Source organism: Scyliorhinus canicula, chromosome 3, assembly GCF_902713615.1.
Source record: "Scyliorhinus canicula chromosome 3, sScyCan1.1, whole genome shotgun sequence".
In the NCBI taxonomy this organism is placed as follows: Eukaryota; Metazoa; Chordata; class Chondrichthyes; order Carcharhiniformes; family Scyliorhinidae; genus Scyliorhinus; species Scyliorhinus canicula.
In genome coordinates, this window is record NC_052148.1 from 229,395,156 (window position 1) to 229,414,374 (window position 19,219).

General features: G+C 42.5%; 1 protein-coding gene across 12 annotated transcripts in view; it reads left to right on the forward strand.

The window, feature by feature from the left end:
- Positions 1-19,219, forward strand: part of kiaa1109 (KIAA1109 ortholog) — a 534,122-nt gene that overhangs the window by 35,667 nt on the left and 479,236 nt on the right. For all 12 annotated transcript variants that reach the window (XM_038792378.1, XM_038792369.1, XM_038792381.1 and 9 more), the window contains 4 exons: positions 2,634-2,751; positions 5,233-5,349; positions 5,761-5,839; positions 16,434-16,498. In XM_038792378.1, coding sequence (XP_038648306.1) covers positions 2,652-2,751; positions 5,233-5,349; positions 5,761-5,839; positions 16,434-16,498 — 361 coding nt within the window. In that variant the 5' untranslated portion in view covers positions 2,634-2,651. The remainder of the gene's footprint in view (positions 1-2,633; positions 2,752-5,232; positions 5,350-5,760; positions 5,840-16,433; positions 16,499-19,219) is intronic.

Here is a 19,219-nt window from a genome sequence, read left to right on the forward strand (position 1 = left end):
CGATTATTAACTAAGTATACCTCATTAATCATTATTAAATGCAATGTGGCCTGCCCTCTTCTTGGTTCTAAAACATATATTCCAGAAAACTACTCTGAGTGCAAGATTTTACTATCTTTCTCGTCTGAACTACTGTGTTTTTCCCATCTGTATGAAAATTGAAGCCTCTTGTTAAAACAGCTTCATTTTTGCTTCAAGTCTCTAATCTCTGAACTCATTTATTTATTTATTTATTTATTTATTCATAGACGTCGCAGGCTAGGCCAGTATTTATTGCCTATCCCTAACTGTTCTTGAGAAGGTGGTCCTGACCGCCTTTTAAACCGCTGCAGTCTATCTGGTGAAGGTACACCCACAGTGCTGTTGGGAAGGGAGTTCCAGGATTTTGATCCAGCGACAGTGAAAAACAATGATATGGTTCAAGTCAGGATGTTATTTGGTTTGGAGGAGATCTTGGAGATGATGGTGTTCCATCTGTCTGCTGGCCTTGTTCTTTCATTTGGCAAAGGTCATGTGTTTGGAAGTCTTGGTGAGTTGCTGCAGTGCATCTTATGAATGGTGCACGCTGCTGCCACTTTGGTCAGCGGTGGAGGGAGTGAATGTTTAAGGTGATAGATGGGGTGCCATTCAAATGGGCTGCTTTGTCGAGCTTCTTGGTCTGCAGTCATCCAGGAAAGTAGAGAGTATTCCATCACACTCCTGACTTGAGCTTTGTAGACAGTGGGCAGGCTTTGGGGAGTTGAGAGGCAAGTTACCCACCACAGAATTCCTAGCCTCTGACCTGCTCTTGCTTTCACAGTTTTTATGGCTAGCCCAGTTCAGTTTCTGGTCAATGGTTACCACCAGGATGTTGATAGTGGAAGATTCAGCAATGTAATGCTGTTTAATGTCAAGGGGAAATGGTTAGATTCTCTTTTGTTCGAGATGGTCATTGCATACACTTGTGATACGCAAATGGTACTTGTCGCTTATCATCCCAAGCCTGAATATTGTTCAGGCGTTACTACATTTGGATATGGATTACTTCAGTATCTGAAGAGTTGCAAATGGTTCTGACCATTGTACATTTTCTAGCCTTACCAACCTGTTTACCCTTTGTGTTAGGTACCTAGTCCCAGCCTGGTTCAGGTGCATCCCATTACAACGGTTTAGACCCAGGAGACATGCTATCATTCCATGAAATAGAAACCCTCCCTTCTATATCACAGTAGATCATGTAAGACCATACTAAGAAACCTAAAACCATATCCATGCCTTGTCAAAAAGCGTGAAATGCAGAAACGTGAGCCGTGCTTGCTTTCCCCTCCCCAAAGCCCGTAATATTGAGTAGTTTGGAGAGGGGGTTATGACCTCCTAAGATGTCTTATCTGGAAATGAGTCCACATGACTTGATGCTATATCTTCCTGGATGCAAATCCATGTGATCTTCTTGTTATGGAGATGGAAAATTAATGAAAGTAAGGCGCAAATGTAAATAACTGGACACAAAGAAGGAAGCAGCTGGCTTAGGTGAATCTAGACTCTCAATTGGTCAGTCAGAGAGATTTGGAGAAGAGCCACAACAGGTCCTGCAATGCCAAACAGTAAAAGGGAACTGTTTTGGGGTTAAACACCAAGAAGAATGCCGGTGAGGATGGGTCCCGTATTGATGAAACAAAGCTTGTGGACAGTTAAAGAGCAAGAAGTTGCCAGAGAATGACTTGCTACTGGAAGTCTTTGAATATGTTCAGAAGATTGAGTGAAGGGCACTTTGTTTAAAAGGAGACTGGAAAATGCAGGCTGGTGGGGAAGGCGGAAACATTCTTGTTAAAACTGGGAGAAACTTTGAACTTTAAGCACCAGAGTACGTTTCTGCTGGGAGTGCAGTATAATATATAAAAGTGGCATGGGGTTTTTGGTTGTGTTGAGGAATTCTTGGAGAGTACCTTTTTTGTAGTTTAGTGTATTAGTTGCTTACTGAGTAATGTTTAATTGATGTTGTTTTAATTTGTTGCAATAAAAGTCTTAAAATGTTGTTGTGCGATTATTTTCATTGCATACTCAGGAAGTTTGGAAACTGTAGGAAGTTTGTATTTCTTTTTTCGAAGTTATTGGTCTTTATGGGGATTCTAACATTGTTTCCTTTTGAGCTGCCATATCTCATCATTCCTTTTAGACTTCAAAACATGCAGTGTGTGTTTGCGCTGTTCATCCAAAACCTACTGGGTCTATGTTTACTCAATCTTTTACAGGACCTCAATACTACTTGCTTCGTGATTTGCCTCTGTTATAATACATCTGTGATAAACCTAACCAAGTAGCATGCAGAATTAGTTTGAGAAACACTGTATTGTGCATAAGTAGTTCCGGACAATTCTCAAATTTGTCATTGTGGTGTTATTGTAATTTGAACTTATTGGTTGATATTGAAATATCTTTAGCCTGCTTTGATTCCTCGACAATATATGAAACTGGACACATAGCAGTGAGATGTACAAGTATTTTGATCGGAAAACCTTATTTCCCCATCCCTCGTTATACCAGCATAAAGCAGATGCCTAGTTCTGGACGTTTATTTTAATATAACTCTACGTTCTTCAAAACAGTATGTTAAAAGACTTCAATTGTTTCTTTATTCTTCCTCCCCCTCACAGCTCCTACTTAACATAATAATGGACCATTCGAGAGAAAATGAAAGTATTGTCCCATCACTTACAGATTTGGAAGGTTTTCTTACAGAGCACAATTCTAATGTTGTGTGGCTTTTTGTTGGTAAGCGCTTATATTTATTGTAAATTTAATTTTGTTTTTAATCTTTATTCCCAGTTTAATTAACCTATTGGAATTTGACTAGTTCACAAATTAATTTATTGGTTTCGGCTACAAGTGAATTATTTATGGTGGTTGAGAGTCTGTGTGCTTTCCATGGTAATTAGATGGATATCCTCTCTAATTTTATGTTTTGTGTGTGTGTGTTGGACAATGTGTGGGGTTTTATTTTTGGGGCTGTGGTGGGATATGCTCTCCAACTCACTGGTAGATTGGGTAGGAGTTTATTTTTATAGTCCATCAATTTGTCTGGAAATCTGTTGCCATGTGTAGGAGTCTGCATGCTAATATACCTCATAGTCTAAGCCAGTCTCGCTGTCTCCAGCAGCCACCGAGAGCTGGGCCTCACTACGCAATGTCCAGAAGGTGAAGAGGAGAGTGCAAAATAAACTTTTAGGGATCCAGGGATGGGGAGACTAAGTTTGAGGAACAGTTGAGAGATTTGGGCTCTCTCGCTCTCTCTCTCTTCCTCCCTCCTCCTCCTTCCTTCTCCCACCCCCGGGGCGACAGCATCAAATGACGAACTATATATACATTTAGACTCCATTCTGTCCAGATAACAATTTCTTAAGATGCCCCATAGCAAATGTCTGGCTTTTATATCAGATCATTCCTCTGAGGTCTAAAAACTTTAACATGGGATGGCACAGCTGAGGCTTGGGGTTCTCCAGTAGATACAGAGAAACTGTTGGGGTTTGACAAGAAAAAGTGCATATGTTGCCAGTATCGAACTCTGGTAAACTGCCACCTATGCATTCAGCTAGGAACACCCTACCCATTGCTGTGTTTTCTGAAATCAAGTGTGAAGAAAGATAGCCCAGTCCTCAGTGAGTGGCCTTCCCCCCACCAGATTCTGTTAATGAATCAGACGTCTCAATTATTCATTAATAACACCCTGGAATTATCAAGATCTCCTTGGTTCAAGGAGTTGAGAATGTAATCTTTCAGAGAAAATTAACTTTGCTTTGAATTTTAATCATCTGGCATGTCATCTAGGTATGGGATTGAAGTAAGATTCTGGATTTTGATGTCACTGAGATTATTATTTTAATTTAGATCGAGAGTAAAATATGTACACAATATGTTAATGTTTTACCAGATCTGAATTGCTTTTGTTTGAGGAAAATGTAGAAGTTCCTGGTGCAGTTTATTTCATCAGTACTGTTGATTTTGATTTCAAATTATGATGAGTGGAAATTAGTATTGTTTCCTTTTGCTCTGGCTTTTCATAATTATTATATACTTAGGAACATACTCTCATTATTTTTGCCTGCTGCTTTATTTATGTTCTCCTCCGCACTGCAATAGTTGATTTGGCTTTTTCATATGGTGTGGGGAGTGGTGTGAAGAAGAGGTTGGGGTGGTGACAGACATAGGATTGGGCTGGGTGGTGATCCCTTCCACGATAAATAACCCTACCAACACTTATTACTTAATCTCTGAAATAAAAACTGAAATATTGAAAAGACTCAGTCGTCTGCCAGCATATATGGAGAGAGAAACCGAGTTTATGTTTCAGGTTGGCAACTTCCGTAAGAATAGCTGTTTGAGCAAGTTATTGGAGGGCAGTTGATGACCATGAGAAAGTGATGAATGAGCAATCGCTGCTTGCACTTCAGATGCCAAAGTAATAACTTACTTCACGAGAATGATACTATATCACACATAAATGTTTTTTTTCTTGTTTTTCCTCCTTTCCTTTTTCTTGTGTCATCCTATATTTAATGCACTACAATTGTTGAGTACCCCTTCCCAATGTCCTAATGTCCTGTTTCATCTAATTTATAAAACTAATTTACGAAGATTTTCAATTCAGAAATTACACCTCTGGACTGGAAGGATGGGTCTTGCCCTTAGATTCTTTTTCGTATACAAAATATGTATGCCTCAAATTATCAGTGATTAGTCTACATGACAAAAAAAAATGTTTTATTAGTCTAAAATTATTTTGAGAATCATCCTAAATGGCATTTTTAAGGTTACATTTAAGAACAGAACCAAGATTTGATAAAAAGAATCTCTGCAGGAAATTTTCAGCATTATAATATAAACTTTCTCTTCAGTTTGCATGTCAAAATATTATGCATATTGTATTTAGAATATGTCTGTTATTGCAATGTGCTTATTTTCTTGAATTTTTATCTATGAAATAGCAAATTGACGGTTGTTAGAAAATCTCAGAATTTGTTTGTTCTGAGTTAGAAGGTTTTTAGGTTTGAGTGCCGTCTAATCGTAATCATAATTGATGTTCCAGAGTAGTATTGAGGAACTGCTAGATGGTTTTTGGTGCCATCCTTTGATTTTTGTGGGGCATGTGTGCAGTTGTGTTGTGTAATTACCCATTTCAAGCTGTAATTCATTGGTTATAAAGCATTCTGAGTGATGTGATAAGGTGCTTGATTAATGCAAGTTCTTTCTTTGCAGCCACAATCCTATCATGTGGATGGATAATTTATTTGACTTACTACAATTCCCGTAATTTAGGACTGATACTGACCCTGGTTCTCAACAGGCTCTATAAAAATGGATATGTACACATTGGTAAGTTTTATTTATTAGTTCATTATCTGCACAGAGGCAATTTGCAGATTTATTCAGAAAAAATATTAACATTTAGTTTGTTCTGTCCCTGTGTCAGGACAAATGGATTTTTCTTCATTTGAAATACTCTGTTTTCTTTCCATTCTGCATAAGCTGGTAATATTCAAAAGAATGTAGAAATGTATTTTTAGAAATCTATTTATATAAATTATCTCCTGCCTTCTATCAATTTACATTTGTGAAGGTTCACAACAGAACAATTAAAAAAAAATCACTTGAGTATTGTTCAAACATGAGCCATATATTCTGTGAACACAGATAACAAGTGTAATGTTATTTCTTCATATTTTTAACAGACCTTTTGCTGCCACTGTATTAGATAAGATGATTAATTGTCCACCTTTCTGACAGGTTCATTTTCATTTTCTGTACTATCTGGAAAGGTAATGTTTCGTGAAATATATTACATCAATGAAGATGTGTCTATCAGGTAAGAGCTCATTCACATGGAGTCTGAAAGTTAAGCAATTATAGCATATATTTCCTTTGAACTGAGGCAGTGTGAATTTAAGGATAGAGTCCAGGTTACAATGTGACCGATGTCTTGACATTGTTTACAAACAATTACGAAGTGCAGAGTGGATTTAATAATAATAATCGCTTATTGTCACAAGTGGGTTTCGATGAAGTTACTGTGAAAAGCCCCTAGTTGTAGCTTCTGTTGTAGACTTCTTTTAAAAAAAAAACAATATTGTAATTTGGTTCTTAATTTTCTGTTTCTCTTTTGCAATCTCCATGTAACTATGCTGTAGATGTTGTTTTGAAAATCTCACTGGCCCAGCCTTGGGGTAGTGGTAATGAGGATGAGTGTTACTTCTCTGAAATATTGGAATTTGTACCCTTTTTTCTGTATTCACTTACCTTTATTTTATATTGCATAACATTTTTTGTAATTTTTGTACTTCTTAAAGTCGAGAACAGAATGCTCATATAGTATGAATAAAAGTTTCTGTGTTCAGTATTTGATATAAATGACAATACCCATCCTGCCTGCGGATTTGATGGTTCTGTATAAAATATAATTTAATATTAGAGAGCTAGAGTATGGGATTAAAAGAAACGCATTGGCACCCAATGGAATTAGATTTTTGTTTTTGGGTTGACGATACAAACTGCGGCTGACGCTCTGTGGTGTTTCAGAACTTCCCAAGACATAACAGCTTTTACTTGTGCTATGGGAGACACTGCTTCTGTGAACTAGATAATGTGGCTATTTCATCACTGTTGTTTATTGATATCCTATTGTGCTTTTAATTTCAAAATGTTCCTGTTTCATACCTGCTGCTTGTAAATTAACTGCAATATGCAATAACTGAAATATATGAAACTATAATATTGATAATACAGGAAAATTTATTTTTGCATTGTGTTTAAGCTCCACATAATTATAGTTTAAATGAAATTTTGATATTGTTGATCAGATTCTCCAACAACTGACTTTCTCAAATAGTTTGCGCTATATTTGTGTATTTTATTTGCCAGTTTGATCCCTTTCCATCCCCAGTTGAAGTTTTTTATTTGAAAGTATTTTAATTCAGCAAATTTGCAACAATTTTACAATAAAAGCCCCAAACAAAATCTCCCCCCCCCCCCCCCCCCCCCACACACACACACACACACACACACACACACACACACACACACACACACACACACACAGCGCAAACTTCACCTTCTCCAGAGTTTAAAAAGTTCATCAGGTCCCCCCACCACGCCGAGGTACAGGGTGGAGAAGCTAACCTCCACTGCAACAAGACCCACCTGCGAGCAAACAGCAAGGTAAAGGCTAAAACATCTGTTCCCGCACCAGCCTGGAGTTCCGGCCGACCTGACACCAGAATATGGCTTCTAGGGGACCGCGCTCCACACCTACGCGTAAGACCCCCGTGAGTGTAATGAACACTGTCCTCCAAAACCTTTCCAGCTTAGGACAGGACCAAAACATATGAACTAGGTTTACAGGACCCACCTACATCATTTACAGACATCTTCGATTCCTTCGAACAGCTGGCTCATCCTTGATTTTGTGAGGTAGGCCCTGTACACTACTGTATCAGCCCCAACCTCGCGCATGAAGTCGAGGCATTCACCCTCCACGACACATCGCACCACAATCTCTCTTCCAGTGCCGCCCCCAACATCTCCTCCCTCTTCGCCTTAACCCCCTCCATAGTAACCCATTCCTCCTCCAGAATCCTTCTATGAATTGCTGAGATGACCCTCCTCTCCAACCCTCCCACTGACGGCACCGCTCCAACAGCGAGGAGGTAGGCGCTATCAAGGAAGAAATCCTTCCTCGCAAAGTCCCGCACCTGCATATAACCTAAAATTCCACCCCCCCCCCCCGCACCAACCCATACTTCTTGCCCAACTCCTCCAAACTTGCAAATCACCCTCCCAAGAACAGATCCTTAATTTCTTTAATCCCCCGCTCTCCCCATCCCCGAAACCGCGGATCAATCCTCTGTCATAATATTTGTAAATAGATTCGTTGGTTGTTCCAGTTCATGGTAGTCATCTGCACCAGGCACCTTCCTCTGTAAATAGTCTTGTTCCCTGTATATAGCTTTGTACATATGGCTTCGCACCTCACACATAGCTAGGTACATTCTCCACATACCCACACTATTTATTTTCACATGCCTATATCAACATTTGTTATAAAAGGGGGGATGTCATAATATACACCAGTATATCATGGTGCAGACACACACTGATGGACACACACAGGGACCAATCAACATGTACAAACACCGCAGCCAATCACCAGTTAGAATACACACAATATAAAGGCAGAGGGCACCATGGTTCCCGCTCATTCTGGGTGCTGCCTCTCAGTGTAACAAGAACTCATCCAGCCCAGCACAGACTCTCACCATGTGCTGAGAGAATCAACTGGTTCGGACAAGGCTTAGGTCTCTAGTTTAAGTTAGCATCATTTAGACCCACAGTCATTGTGTGTTAGTTAGTTAGAAGTAGTTAATAAAATTGAGTTGAACCTTCATCAGTGTTGGAAGTGTCTGTTCATCTCTCAAGTCTACACCAGCCAACACTTCATCCTCCACGGCTCAAACCTATGATTCCCCCTTATCGGCATCCCCCTGTCCAGCCCCCAGCTTAAAGTGCTGTCTGCACTGCCTCCAGATCTTCAAAATGGCCACCACCACCAGACTCACCGAGTAATTGCCAGCACCTGTGACCCGACCCCCTACAAGAGCCCGCCTCATCTATACCCTCAGAGGCCCCCGTCCCTTGTTGCAGCCCTGCATTTTCTCTACATTTGCCACCCAATAATAATGCAACAAATTATTATAACAATAATACAACAAATGCAAACAGATACAAACAAACAAATAGTAAAACAAATCTGGGAGGCTTAACCCCACCTCCTGCCATCCCCTCTGCAGCATCACCCTCCTACTCCAATGTTGGGGGTTTACTACAGGCCTCCCAACAGCCAGCGGGAGATAGAGGAGCAGATAGGTAGACTGATTTTGGAAAGGAGTAAAAGCAACAGGGTTGTTGTGATGGGAGACTTTAGCTTTCCCAATATTGACTGGGACTCACTTAGTACTAGGGTCTTGGACGGGGTAGAGTTTGTAAGGAGCATCCCAGGAGGGCTCCTTAAAACAATATGTCGATAGTCCAACTAGGGAAGGGGCTGTACTGGACCTTGTATTGGTGAATGAGCCCGGCCAGGTGGTAGAAGTTTCAGTAGGGAAGCATTTCGGGAACAGTGACCACAATTTAGTAAGTTTTAAAGTGCTATTGGACAAGGATAAGAGTGGTCCTAGGGTAAATGTGCTAAATTGGGGGAAGGCTAATTATAACAATATTAGGCGGGAACTGAAGAACATAGATTGGGGGCGGATGTTTGAGGGTAAATCAACATCTGACATGTGGGGGGCTTTCAAATGACAGTTGAAAGGAATTCAGGACCGGCATGTTCCTGTGAGAAGGATAAATGTAGCAAATTTCACAATCCTTGGATAACAAGGGATTTTGTAGGCCTCGTCAAAAAGAAAAAGGAGGCATTTGTCAGGGTTAGAAGGCTGGAAACAGACAAATCCTGTGTGGAATATAAGAAAAGTAGGAAGGAACTTAGCAAGGAGTCAGGAGGGCTAAAAGGGGTCACGAAAAGTCATTGGCAAATAGGGTTAAGGAAAATCCCAAGGCTTTTTACACATGCATAAAAAGCAAGAGGGTAGCCAGGGAAAGGGTTAGCCCACTGAAGGACAGGGGAGGAAATCTATGTGTGGAGCCAGAGGAAATGGGCCAGGTACTAAATGAATACTTTGCATCAGTATTCACCAAAGAGAAGGCATTGGTGGATGTTGAGTCGGGAGAAGGGCGTGTAAATAGCCTGGGTCACATTGAGATCCAAAAAAACGAGGTGTTGGGCGTCTTGAAAAATATTAAGGTGGATAAGTCCCCAGGGCCTGATGGGACCTACCCCAGAATACTGAAGGAGGCAAGAGAGGAAATTGCTGAGGCCGTGACAGGAATCTTTGGATAGTCACTGTCTTCAGTCCCGGAGGACTGGAGAATAGCCAATGTTGTTCCTTTTGTTTAAGAAGGGTAGCAACGATAATCCAGGGAACTACAGGCTGGTGAGCCTTACGTCAGTGGTAGGGAAATTACTGGAGAGAATTCTTCAAGACAGGATCTACTCCCCTTTGGAAGCAAAGGATCGTATTAGCGAGAGGCAGCATGGTTTTGTGAATGGGTGGTCGTGTCTCACTAACTTGATAGAGTTTTTCGAGGAGATCACAAAGATGATTGATGCAGGTAGGGCAGTGGAATTTGTCGATATGGACTTCAGTGAGGCCTTTGACAAGGTCCCTCATGGCAGATTGGTACAAAAGGTGAAGTCACACGGGATCAGAGATGAGCTGGCAAGGTGGATACAGAACTGGCTAGGTCATAGAAGGCAGAGAGTAGCAATGGAACGGTGCTTTTCTGATTGGAGGGCTGTGATTAGTGGTGTTCCGCAGGGGTCCGTGCTGGGACTTTTTCTGTTTGTAGTATATAATGATTTGGAGGAAAATATAACTGGTCTGATTAGTAAGTTTGCAGACAACACAAAGGTTGGTGGAATTGTGGGTAGCGATGAGGACAGTCAGAGGATACAGCAGGATTTAGATTGTTTGGAGACTTGGGCAGCGAGATGGCAGATGGGGTTTAATCCGGACAAATGTGAGGTAATACATTTTGGAAGGTCTAATACAGGTAGGGAATATACAGTGAATGGTACAACCCTCAAGAGTATTGACAGTCAGAAAGATCTTGGTGTACAGGTCCACAGGTCACTGAAAGGGGCAACACAGGTGGAGAAGGTAGTCAAGAAGGCATACGGCATGCTTGCCTTCATTGGTCGGGGCATTGAGTATAAAAATTGGCAAGTCATGTTGCAGCTGTATAGAACCTTAGTTAGGCCACACTTGGAGTATAGTGTTCAATTCTGGTCGTCACGCTACCAGAAGGATGTGGAGGCTTTAGAGAAGGTGCAGAAAAGATTACCAGGATGTTGCCTGGTATGGAGGGCATTAGCTATGAGGAGAGGTTGAATAAACTTGGTTTGTTCTCACTGGAATGAAGGAGGTCGAGGGGCGACCTGTTAGAGGTCCACAAAATTATGTGGGGCATAGACAGAGTGGATAGTCAGAGACTTTTTCCCAGGGTAGAGGGGTCAGTTACTAGGGGGCTTAGGTTTAAGGTGCAAGGGGCAAGGTTTAGAGCAGATGTATGAGGCAAATTTTTCACACAGAGGGTCGTGGGTGCCTGGAACTCGCTGCTGGAGGAGGTGCAGGTGGAGGAACTCGCTGCCTGAGGAAGCAGGGACGATAGTGACGTTAAAGGGGCACCTGGACAAATACCTGAATAGGATGGGAATAGAGGAATACGGACCCTGGAAGTGTAGAAGCTTTTAGTTTAGATGGGCAGGATGGTCGGCGCAGGCTTAGAGGGCCGAAGGGCCTGTTCCTGTGCTGTACTTTTCTTTGTTCTTTGTTCTGTCCACCCCCTTGAAGAAAGACTTAGGCAAAAAGATCGGCAGACATTGGGAACAACAACAGGAATTGTGGCAAAACATTCATCTTAACTGCCTGCATCAGTCCCGCCAACGATAGAGGGAGATTGTCCCACCTCAGCAAATCCGCCCTCACCCTCCCCACCAAACTGGTGAAATTAAACTACGAAGCCCTGCCCAATACCTGGCCACCTGCGCCCCCAAATAAAATGAGTCGCTGCCAGGCAAAATGGCAGACCCCCCCTCCCCCACCCCTGCTCCCACTCTCGACAGGGAGACCACAAAATACTCATTCTTCCCTAAATTCAGTCTGTACTCCGAAAACTTTCCAAATTTCTGGAGCAATCCCATTATACTCCCTGCCAACATACTCTGCTCCGAAATATACAGCAGCAGATTACCTGCATATAGGGACACCCAATGTCCCCCCCCCCCCCCCGCCCCCCCGCCCCATATTATCCCTTTCCACAACCCCAAGTTCCTCAGCGCAATGGCCAAGGGCTCAATAGCCAAAGCAAACCGAAGGCGGGATATGGGGCATCCCTGCCTCGTAACCCGGTGCAACGCAAAATACCCTGAATTCATAATGTTTGTGTGCATATTAGCCATCGGCTGCTTCTACAGCAGCTGCACCCACGCCACAAACTTCGGCCCAATCCCAAATTCTTTCAGTATCGCCATCAAATAACTCCACTCCACCTGACCAAACGCCTTCTCCGCCACCACCTCCGTCTCCCTCCCCTCTGCTGGAGAAAGCACCACATTCAATAACCACCTCACAATCAAAAACAACTGTCTTCCCTTTATGAACCCTATCTGGTCCTTGCCAATCACCTTTGGCAGACACCCTTCCAACGTGAATGCCAATATCTTTGCCAGTATCTTGGCATCTACATTCAGCAGAGATATGGGCCCATACGACACACTCCACCGGATCCTTGTCCTTTAGCAAAAGCGAGATGGAAGACTGGCCCATTGTTTGCGGCAAGTCACCCCTTGCCATCGCATCCTCAAACATTCTCACCATCAATGGTGCCAACCTGACCTTAAACTTTTAATAACATTCGACTGGGAACCCATCGGGCCCCGCCACCTTCCCTGCCTGCCTCCTCCCAATCACCTCCTGCTCCCCCATTGGCTCCTCCAACCCTGCCCTCTCTGCCTCTCCCAGCCTCAGACACTCCAGCCCACCTAGAAACTCCCTCCCTCATCTCCCGCTCTTCCTTCGGTGGCTCCGAGGGAGGCTGCGGCGGGTGAGATAGTTTGGCTGTGGGACAAGGCTGGGGAGTTGGTGGTGGCACTGGATCAGATTAATAAGGTATTAGAGGAATTTTATCGGGACTTGTATAGGCTGGAGCCTAAACAGAGCCTGGAGCGGGAGATGAGGGAGTTTCTAGGTGGCTGGGGTGTCCAAGGCTAGGAGAGCTCCTATCCGCTGTCATCGCAACCCTGCCCCTCTGGCTTGGCTCAACCCATCCCTTTGTTACCGTCGAACCCCTCCTCTCCCCTCCCCCCACCCTCCCAGAGTCCTCCCCCCCCCCCCCCCACCCCCCACCTTCCTCTCAAAAACACTTCTCCCAATAATGATCCCCACTTCCCCCCCACCTTTCATTCCTAGTGCAGGTTGTTTACTTGTATGCAGCAGAGCCATTCCAGGGTGTATTCAGCCAGCCAGTCCCTTGCTGTATGAAGGATAGCCATTTGAACATGGAACCATGTGCTATTGGATTGTTAATGTCATAATTGAGTCTTGCCTGTACTTGCCTGATGGCTGTGCCTGTGCATGAGGAAAAACTAGAACCCGAGGGCACAATCTCAGACAAAAGGGATGATCCTTTAAAATAGAGATAAGGAGGAATTTCTTCAGCCAGAGAGTGGTGAATCTGTGGAACTCTTTGCCGCAAAAGGCTTTGGAGGCTAAATCACTGAGTGGCTTTAAGACAGAGATAGATAGGTTCTTGATAAATAAAGGATTATGGGGAGAAAGCAGGAGAATGGGGATGAGAATAACATCAGCCATGATTGAATGGTGGAGGGCAGCATGGCGGCACAGTGGTTAGCATTGCTGCCTCAGGTTCGGTCCCGGCCCTGGGTCACTGTCCATGTGGAGTTTGCATATTCTCCCCGTGTTTGCCTGGGTTTCGCCCCCACAACCCAAAACGTATGCAGGGTAGGTGGATTGGCCACACTAAAGTGCCCCTTAATTGAAAAAAATGAATTGGGTACTCTAAATTTATTTTTTAAAAGTTTGAATGGTGGTGCAGACTCGATGGGCCGAATGGCCTAATTCTGCTCCTATGTCTTATGGTCTTATGGGAGTGGAAACCCTAGCTAGGTTTTCCCCTACCTCCACTGTCTAGGACGGGTGGGCAAACTACGGCCCGCGGGCTGCATGCGGCCCGCCAAAGGTCTTTATGCGGCCCACCAAGATCAAGTCATAAAATTTTTTTATAAGGTTAATGGGGGGGGGGGGCTGTTGGGTTACTGGTATAGGGTGGATACGTTGACTTGAGTAGGGTGATCATTGCTCGGCACAACATCGAGGGCCGAAGGGCCTGTTCTGTGCTGTACTGTTCTATGTTCTGTGTTCTATATGAGGCGCCCAGAATCATAACCGGGTGAAGTGCCATTTTTGAAAAGTAGAGAAAAAGAGGGCTAAAGGCAGGATGCCACCGGGGGAAGCGCTGAGGTATATGCCGCACGCTAATTGGTTACAACCGGGACTATTAACTAATATACTATGCGGCCCTTTAAAATTGTGAATTTCTGAATGTGGCCCTTACACGGAAAAGTTTGCCCACCCCTGGTCTAGGACAAATGGGACATTTTATTTCACAACAAAGTTCAATAACAAACTTTAATTTCAGTGTCTTTCTAAAAGATTTTGTGCCAGTATCTGGTGATCTTCACCACCTCCTATTTCTCACCCCCTCAGTAGACATCATCGGAAAACAGTGTCATTTTCCACTTCCATGCTGGTGCCACTTAACTCTATCTCTCCACTGATTTTAAATTATCCAACTTCTAGTACTGGATGAACACAAATTTTCTCGAACTAACTATTGGGAAGACAAAAACTATTGTCTTCTGGCCCATCACAAACCCTATTTATTCCCTTTTCACCAACCCCAGGCAACTGTCTGAAGATGAGCCAGACTGCACAATCTTGATGTTGGATCCAAACATGAACATCCTGCCACACACTAACATCATCACCAAGGCTAGCAATTGCCACGTCATAACAATGCCCTATTTTGCCCTTGCCTCAGCCCATCTTGCGCCAAAGCTGTCATCCATGCCTTTGTTATCTCTAGACCAGGGGTGGGCAAACTACGGCCCGCGGGCCGCATGCGGCCCGCCAAAGGTCTGTAAGCGGCCCACCAAGATCAAGTCAGAAAAGAAATTTTTTTAAAAATTTAAAAAAATTTTTTTTTCTTACTTTTAAGGTTAATGGGGAGGCTGTTGGGTTACTTGTATAGGATGGTACGTTGACTTGAGTAGGGTGATCATTGCTCGGCACAACATGTGTTTCATGTGAAGTTTCTACTTTAAAATATTAATTAATAAAAATGAATTGCTTTTTTTTCCTTAAACTGAGTTACTTTGTTTTTCAAATAAATGTGTTTCATGTAAAGTTTCTACTTTAAAATATTAATTAATAAAAATTAATTGCTTTTTTATTTTGGCTATTTTAAATATTAATTATTTTACTTAATATACTATGCAGCCCTTTAAAATTGTGAATTTCTGAATGTGGCCCTTGCATGGAAAAGTTTGCCCACCCCTGCTCTAGACTCAACTATTATAATGCACTCTTGGTCGGTCCTCCTAATTCCATAAACAAGAGGCCATTCAAACGCCGCTATCTGTTTCCTAGCTTGCAGCACGTCCTGATCAGCATATCCCTTGTGCTCACTGATTAAAATTTTGCTCCTGGTTAAGTAGCATCAAACCTCTAAAATTCACATACTTGTTTCTAAATCGCTTCATGGCATCAGCCTTCTATCTCTGTTATCTCATCATGCTTTATAGCCCCAAGATCTCTGGGCTCTGCCAGTTCCTGCTTCATGAATTTTAATTTGACAAAAGTGGTAAGTTCTGGAATTCTGTCCATAAATCTTTCCAGTTCTCTCTTTCTCGCTCCCTCTCCTCAGAAACACTCCTTAGAGTCCATCTTTTTTGCCAAACGTTTAGTCCTCTGATCTTTTCCTTAAGTTGCTGCCAAATTTTGTTTGATAGCACATGTATAGCCAGCACATACGGCAGCACATTGGTTAGCACTGTTGCTTCACAGCTCCAGGATCCCGGGTTCGATTCCCGGCTTGGGTCACTGTCTGTGTGGAGTCTGCATGTTCTCCCTGTGTCTGCGTAGGTTTTCTCCGGGTGCTCTAGTTTCCTCCCACAAGTCCTGAAAGACATGCTCTTAGGTAAATCGGACATTCTGAATTCTCCTTCTGTGTACCCGAACAGGTGCCGGATGTGGCGACTGGGGGCTTTTCACAGTAACTTCATTGCAGTGTCTGCACGTCCTCCCCGTGTGTGCGTGGGTTTCCTCCGGGTGCTCCGGTTTCCTCCCACAGTCCAAAGATGTGCGGGTTAGGTGGATTGGCCATGCTAAATTGCCCGTAGTATCCTAAAAAGTAAGGTTAAGGGGGGGGGTTGTTGGGTCACGGGTATAGGGTGGTATCGTGGGTTTGAGTAGGGTGATCATGGCTCGGCACAACGTCGAGGGCCGAAGGGCCTGTTCTGTGCTGTACTGTTCTATGTTCTATGTAAGCCTACTTGTGACAATAAAGATTATTATATTATATTGTAAATCACCTCTGAATGTTTTATTATGTTATAATACATGTTCTTGATGTTATCATATTCGACGAAGTGGAATATATTATTCAACAGGATAAGAATTGATCAAGTACCATGCAACTGTTGCAATGAACACAAAACTTGCTTGCTGAAGTGTTGAATTTTCTGTTGTGAATATTTACTCTGTTAGAATCCAAGATGGATTTCTCATATTCAGATGGTGGAAAATGTACAATCCTAAGCAGAAGCAACATGGTGAGTTTTTATTTCTATATTTTGCCTTTTGTGTTACAAACTTAGTTGGTTCTTAACTCAAAATCCATTATGTTCCTTCTTAAGTTTAATGGTCCAACATCCATCTAACATTGTTGTCATTGCTGAATACATACACTCCTTCACCTTTTTATCATCTTAGGCGTAATTAGTCATTCTGAGGTACACAACTGAACAGCGTTAATTATTTTCACCTATTAGTCAACTGAAAACACACGGTTTTCTTTTTAAAAATGTGTTCACAGGATGTGAACTTTGCTGGCTGGGTCAAAGTTTATTGCCCATTCCTAACCGTCCTTGAGGAGGGTGCCTCGATGTCTTGGTGCTGAGAGGTTTGAAGAATTCTTACGAGTGTATCTGGGGCAGTTTCCAAGAATAATTTATTGTTGATTCAACCAGAGATCAGGCTATTTTGGATCTGGTGAAGAGTAATGAAGCAGATTTAATAACCAATCTTAGAGTAAAGGGTCTGCTAGGAATTTAGAATCCAGATTGAGAGTGAGAAATTTGGGTCAAGGCAAGGCTGAGCCGGTTCTTTGGGAGTGAGGATAGGTGTGTGAGATGTTTGGGGGGTCCTGCAAACCATACCCACAGGTTCTGTGCATGCCCAGCGTTAGAGGAGTTCTGGAGGGGTGTAGCGAGGACGGTGTCAAGGGTGGTAAACTCCAAGGTTAAGCCAAACTGGGGGCTTGCAATGTTTGGGGTGTCAGATGAGCCGGGAGTGCAGGAGGCGAAAGAGGCCGGTATTCTGGCCTTTGCATCCCTGGTAGCCCGGCGAAGGATTCTTTTTCAGTGGAAGGATGCGAGACCTCCAAGTGTGGAATCCTGGATTAATGACATGGCAGGGTTTATTAAATTGGAGAGGATGAAATTTGCCTTAAGGGGATCTGTGCAGGGGTTCTTCAGGCGATGGCAACCGTTCCTAGACTTCCTGGCGGAGGGTTAGGCGATGGTCAGTAGCAGCAGCAACCCGGGGGGGTGTTTGTCTATGTTTGGTTGGGGATTTATTATTGGTTATTGTTTATTGTTCATTGGTTAACATTCATTGTTTATTTGTTTATTTATTTTCGCTGTTTCACTGTTCTGTACAAGGGTGGGTTTTTTTTTCTATTTTTCTTTTCTGTTATTTATGATGTAAAATTTATTTTTTTTTTAAAAATAATTTTTATTGGAATTTTGTAACAGAAAATATAAAATATAACAACAAACCGTGAAATGCAACAAAATAACCCATAACAACCGTAACACCCCCCAGACCGTATCAACACATGTATCAGGTCCCCATGATATAAAAATTTTGAATAAAAATATTTAAAAAAAAGATATATCCCAGTGTGGAAGAAGAATTTTAGGGAGAGGATCAATCAGCCATGTTTAACCAAAGAAGTTAGCGATAATGTTAAAGTGAAAGAAAAAAACATGAAATGTGGCAAAAAGTTAGTGGTAAGCCAGAGGATTGGGAAAGTTTTAAAAACCAACAAAAGATCACCAAAGAAATACAGAGGGAGAAGATAAACTATGAATAATATAAAAACAGACAGTAAGAGCTTCTTAAATATACAGAACGGAAGAGAGAGGCCAAAGTGAACACAGGCCCCTTAGAAAATGGGGAAATAATAATGGGGAACCAGGGAATGACTGGGGAAATAATAATGGGGAACCAGGGAATGGTTGAGGAGTTAACTAAATACTTTGTGCCAGTCTTCACGGTAGAAGACACTAATAGCATTCCAAAAATACAAAATAATCAAGGGGCAAAAATGGGGAGAGGAATAAATACAATAACAATCTGCTAGGGAAACTAATGGGACTAAACACCACTAAGTGCCCTGAACCCTGATGAGTAGCATCCTAGAACATTAATGGAAGTAGCTACAGAGATAGTTTTCCAAGAATCTTTAAATTTTGGAAAAGTCCCAGAGAATTGGGAAACTGCCAATGTAACACCCTTATTTATAAAGGAAGAGAGACAAAATACAGGTAACTATACATCAGTTAGCATCTGGCATTGGGAAAATGTTAGTGTCCATTAGCAGAGCATTTAGAAATACATAATATAATCAAGCAGAGTCAGTATGGCTTCATGAAGGGGAAATCATGCATGACACATTTATTAGAATTCTTTGAAGTGCTAACGAGCAGGATGGATAAAGAGAACCAGTAGGTTTAATATACTTGGATTTCCAAAAGGTATTTACTGAGGAATATATTAGAATGGATAAAGGTTTGGCTAGCTAATAGAAGACAAAGTTGGAACACAAAGGACATTTTCAGGATGTCAATCTGTAACTAGTGGAGTGCCACAGAGATCAGTGCTGGGGCCACAATTATATACGATACATATTAATGAATTGAGAGAAGTGGAGGTACTATTGCCAAATTTGCATCTGATATGGAAAAAGGTGGGAAGGCAAGTGGCGAGGATGGCATAAAGAGTTTACAGAGGGATATAGACAGGTGAAGTGAATATAGGGCTAGATTCTTTGGTCCCACAGCTGCGTGCTTCTCGACAGTGTGCCATTTGCTGGTGGTGGGATTCTCTCTTCTTGTCACTGGTCAATGGGATTCCAGTTGAAGCCACCCCACGCCGCCGGCAAACCCCGGTGTGGGGGTACGCTGCGGTGGGATTAGAGAAACTCAATTCCGGCCATAATGTAGGAAAATTACGGCCATAATGTAGGAAAATGTGAAGTTATGCATTTT